Source organism: Lepidothrix coronata, unplaced genomic scaffold (genome assembly GCF_001604755.1).
Source record: "Lepidothrix coronata isolate B3197 unplaced genomic scaffold, Lepidothrix_coronata-1.0 Scaffold100, whole genome shotgun sequence".
NCBI lineage: Eukaryota > Metazoa > Chordata > Aves > Passeriformes > Pipridae > Lepidothrix > Lepidothrix coronata.
This window is the reverse complement of record NW_016690280.1, coordinates 1,529,914-1,535,416: the sequence shown is the minus strand read 5'-3', so window position 1 is coordinate 1,535,416 and position 5,503 is coordinate 1,529,914. Positions and strand designations below refer to the sequence as shown.

The following is a 5,503-nucleotide window of genomic DNA, read 5'->3' as shown; positions in this document are numbered from 1 at the left end:
ATGACTAGTTCTCTAAAATGATGATTAGTCCTCTAAAATGACACGTGATTCGCTTCAATTACAAAATAAACTAAAATATATTTTCTTAGCGGACAAAAGGGCAACAGATAATTTAGTACTGAAATTGCTGCTTTCACCACAGCCTGCCAAGTATATTTTTCCCTCCGATAGTGCAAGTGGTTTTTTAAAGGTTTCCACTCCGGATCTGTGTGGCAAATGCTTTAATTAAGACTGATACATTCCATTTGTTTGGCGGTGACTGGTGGGAGCTGTACGTTGGCCTGCATTGCCCTCTAGCGCTGCCGGCCCCACCGCAGTGATGTCACTGCACAGGCACGGTGACATCGGAGCCAGCTCACGCAGAGCTGGAAATGCTGACAAACCTTCCTGGAGCCTCACAGGGACATCCCTCCAACACAGCCACACACACGCTCCAGGGAAAACTCTAAACCTGTCCTGTCTTCCAGGGGCGCCGTGATCGAAAGCGCTGCTTTCAGCTCCAGCCAAGATTTCTGCCTGCTCATTTGGGTTTCAACGAGTCCGTGTGAGAAATTAAGCAAGTTTGAACAGCCAGCTGTTTCTGACAGGCTTCCGAGGACTCCACGCTGGGCAACTTTTACGTGCTCAGAGCTGACAGCCCTCAGGGGAGATGAGTTCTCCACCTCACACAGGCCAGGGCTCTGCAGCAACCTCTTGGGTCGAGAGATGACTTTGAACTGACTCAAACCATCGGCGTGTTGAGTGAGGGACCCAATCATAACTTGCTATGGAGGATGATTTTTAAGATGAATACCTACTTTGGCGATAAATCCAATACATCGATACCTGGATATTTGAAAGTGTCTGCACTAAATAATGGCAATTTTTCTGCCAACAACTCCAATGAGACAGCAGCTAACCTGGATTCACCTGCCTTGGCTACCAGTAGGGCGATAATTGTGGGGCTGATCCTCGGTGCCTTTATCCTCTTTGCTATCATAGGTAATATCTTGGTAATTCTCTCTGTTGCTTGCAATAGACATTTAAGAATCCCTACAAACTATTTCATCATTAACCTCGCAATAGCAGATTTGCTGCTGAGTTTTACAGTCCTTCCGTTCTCTGCTACACTGGAAGTCCTCGGCTACTGGGTTTTGGGGAGGATATTTTGTGATATCTGGGCAGCAGTTGATGTGCTGTGCTGCACAGCCTCCATTTTAAGTTTATGTGCAATTTCTATTGATAGATACATAGGGGTACGTTATTCTCTGCAGTACCCAACACTGGTAACAAGAAGAAGGGCAATTTTAGCTCTCCTGGGTGTCTGGATCCTTTCCATGGTGATTTCCATTGGGCCTCTTCTGGGCTGGAAAGAACCAGCTCCCAAGGACGACAAGGAGTGCCGCATCACCGAGGAACCCTTCTATGCTTTGTTTTCTTCCTTGGGGTCATTTTATATTCCTTTAATTGTCATCCTCGTGATGTACTGTCGGGTCTACATAGTGGCCAAAAGGACTACTAAAAACCTGGAAGCTGGGGTGATGAAAGAAATGTCCAACTCCAAAGAGCTGACTTTACGGATTCATTACAAGAATGTTCATGAGGACACCCTAAACAACACCAAATCCAAGGGTCACAACCCCAGGAACTCCTTAGCTTTCAAACTTTTAAAATTCTCTAGAGAAAAGAAGGCAGCCAAGACGTTGGGAATTGTGGTTGGCATGTTTATCCTGTGCTGGCTACCTTTCTTCATTGTTCTGCCACTAGGTAAGTTGGAAATCAGGGGGTTGTGAGGGGAGGGGGAGGAAAGTGGGTTAGTTGGGTACTACAGAAATATCATCGAGAAAAGATCAAATGAATGAGAAGTAGATAGTGTTGTGGGAACTTCGGTGAACAGATGAAAGGAAGGGAAGGGAACTCCTGATGCTGGCTTTTGCAGAGTCCTGCTGAAGCTTTGTGAAGTGTGCAGAAAGCTGCTCACCTGGAGTCCTCAGTGATGGGCAGATGTCAAATCAGGGTACAATACCAACAGAGTTTATATGTTAAATCCCCCTTTTTGCATTTGAATTAGGTTTCAGAAACATTATCATAGGATGCTTTGCCAAAAATCCTGCATAAGAATAGAGAGAGTTTCAGCACTGAAATGTTCTTGGTTCAGTTCACTGCTCAGTGTCTGGGACTTCTGGTGTTATTAGGAGCCTTAAATGAAAATTAACCTGATCTAATGATGAGGTGAAAAACTCCCCTGAGCTTTGGGAAGTTGAAAAATTCTAGTTCTCAGTTCAAACATTACTGATCAAATCCCAAAAGCAAAGACAAAGATCCCCACATATCCCCACAGGAAGGTTCTCATTGGTTTCTATAGGTCTTAGTTGAGGCACTTCGGGACATTGCCATGTGAGCTTTTGGCAGCTACTTTATGCACTTTCAACTTCAAAATATTATTAAAGTATTTGATGTGGCCTTAACACATTGCTCTGTGTTCCCGAATCCTTGTGACATTTGCTTGCATTGTTTTTAATGCTAACACTGCCCCTGAAGTGGAGAATCTCAAGACATTCAACTACTAAGCTCTCAGAAATATCTGTCCAAAATTCATTTCTCTGAGACAGTCTGACAGCCTAAATATGGAAAGAGCTGGGAAAAGAAAAGGGAGAAAAAGCCTTTATTAATGTTCTATATTTGTGTTTACTTAGTTACCCTACCAAAACATTTCTGATTGAGTGGTAAGCGAATATTTTTAGAGACTCTTTTAGAAAATTGAATTGAGTTCAGCAATGTGTTCCTGGTGAAGTGTTACAAAATGATAATTTCAGTGAACATGTAACGTCCTTTAGACTAAAACCTTTACTGCAGGACAACTAATTCAGCTACTGCAGCACAACTTTGTAATCTCTAGCTTATTGTATTATAGACTTTAAAATCTTTACAATTCAAGATCTGCATAAAGGTAACGTTAAGGATGTGAAAAATTCTGAAGAAGGAAAACTGTGAGCAAAGTTCTCTTTGGCTACTGACGTTTAAGTCCTTGTGCTGGCTCTTAAAGCAAGTTTATAACACAGAGCAAGTTTCCAACTATTGCAAAAATACTTACCTGTGGATAGAAACATATTTCCACCATATGGTACCAGTGGTAGTACTAGATATGCAGCTAGTAGGTTGTGATCCGATAAAGTGGATTCCCTCCTTGATTTTGAATATTTGAAGAAATAAAAAAGCAAATGTGAACTCAGCAGAGCATGTCTGTAGCTATCAGGAGCCAGTATAGCTCCTGACACTCCTCACCCAACACAGATGCAGAGCAGTCCACTAGAAACATTTTGGTCACAGGGAGAAGCAATGTGAGACAGAAACAAGTTTCTTTCTGAAAGAGCATCAGTTTTCCCTTTGAGAAGCTTCCAAAACTCCTGGGTTTCCCTGGCAGATTTAGTGAGTCATTGTTTAAGACACCTGAGGGGAGAATTTATTGCTTGACAGAATACAATTTAATCTCCCTTACAAATTGTGCCCAGTGGGGTGCCAGGCTGGGAGCCTCCAGCACAGCACAGCGTGTCTGGCAGAAGGGCCGGGTGGGCTGGGGGTTAAAGCCACTGCTGGGGGCTCTGACCCAACCCAGAGCGAGTGCTGCAACCCCAACACCCCCAGGTCAGTGCTGGGAGCACTTGGCACTCACAGAGCTGGGGGGCAGAGGGAGCTGAGGAGTGTGTGTCAGTTAGAGGAGTGAAAAAACCAACAGCTTAGCGTTGCAATACAGACTGCTGCCTTTCCCGGCCCCTGTCTAGAAATCCTCTGTCTAAAAAAAGGGGGAAAAGTATCCATAGTATCCAATGCAGCATAAAAATGCATTTAAATAGGAGATACTTCGCCTTTGTTCTGCGGACTAGGAACAGGGATGGTTTTGTTCCTTGTCCTTGATCTCTTTTTTTTTTTTTCAATTTATTACCCAGCACACTCCAGAATCCAGTATTTTTTATCTCTGTGTCTCAGTGCAGAGTTAATTAATGATGTTAGACATGACTAAAGCATTGCTCACTAAAAAAAAAGTGGGGGGGAAAAGCCCTTTTCCTCACTTGCATAATGCAGCTGTCCTTACCTGCAGGAGAGAGTAAAGCAGTGCAGAAAGAATCCTTAAAGAGCTCTCTGTGTGCTGCACTCTTCTTACCAGAAACGTTTTGCTTTGTGTCTTGAAGACACACAATTAAATGAAATGCTATTAAAGACTTTCAGAAAGCACCCAAGGGTATGAAATCAATTTCTGTGACAGGAAACTGTAGAAATCAAAAGGTACTGATGATGTCCCAAGGTGTCTCCATAGGTGTCCAGGACTGTCCAGACTAGATACTCACCTCCACTCACTGCAAGCATAAGCTTCTTTCTTAGCCTCCATTTCTCACACCTTATATTTGCACCATTATCCCAAATCATACTCTCACACCTGCATCTTTCCTATTTATTTTTCTGCCCCTTGTTTCCCTCAGTAATGTCATGACTCTGTAGAATGGTGTTAAAGAGCAGCTCTGGATTTCTGGGGATCCAACCACAAAACATTTCACAAGTTGGTGACTTTTAGTTCTGCAGCACCCCAGACCCATGTATTACCAAATCTGCTTATATGCAGTGGAGTTTCCTTCGTGTTAAGAGTGTTCTCAGCTCTTCTTTGCCAGACAAAATCTTATTCTTCCACTCTGGCATTTCAATATATTCTACAGCTGTCCATTTTGATATTCCAGACAAAGGATTATTGCATCAGGTGGCAGCTATGCACTGGGAACAGATGTGGTGCTGAAAGCAGCCGCATTGCTTGAATAAATATTCTGTGACAAATGAAAAGAAATAATATTAACGCTTACAGAGTGTTTTTCAAGCAAAAATCCAAAGGTTTTGCAGGGAAAGATCTGGCAGAGCCCTGTACACACTGCAGGGAGGAATTACAGCACTGACACCATGATGGACTGAGCACCATTAAACCATCAGCACGAAGAATTACCACCGTCTGGTTTTGTAGCACTGAACTATTCCATCTTCAGTGTTAAGCAACTGATGATGCAGCAAAACTGGTATCAAAGAGAGTCATGTGAGAAATTTTTTATTCCTGTAGCTACTGGATATTCTTTCCAGATAGCAGTGGAGCTGCAGAACATCCTTGTTGCACACATTCATAAACACTCCGTGGCTTTGTAAACAGTTATCCTGCCACTCAAAATTATTTGTGACACAACATAAAAAAAATAAACTAAAGACATACGTGTCTTTGAGAGAACTTCTTATGCCATAAATTCAGTGACTCAGCTTTGAAAAGTAAATATCTTGCTTCTTTAAAATAAATGTTTCTTTTCATCCCCCTTATACAAACCCTTCCTTGAGGATCAGGACTACATTAAACATGCATTGCTGAAAAACACTGAGCAAAATAGATTCTTTTAATGACTAAAGCCCTGCAGAAATAAGCTAACACTCATTAAAACACTGGCCTTTAAACAAGGGAGTATCCAATTTTATTATAATACCTTTATTAAAAAAAATA

General features: G+C 42.3%; 1 protein-coding gene across 1 annotated transcript in view; it reads left to right on the top strand.

Moving 5' to 3' along the window:
• Positions 1-317: 317 nt before the first annotated feature.
• Positions 318-5,503, top strand: part of ADRA1B (adrenoceptor alpha 1B) — a 12,548-nt gene continuing 7,362 nt past the window's right edge. The window contains exon 1 of the mRNA XM_017823000.1: positions 318-1,746. Within this exon, the coding sequence (XP_017678489.1) occupies positions 774-1,746 (973 nt within the window). The 5' untranslated portion in view covers positions 318-773. The remainder of the gene's footprint in view (positions 1,747-5,503) is intronic.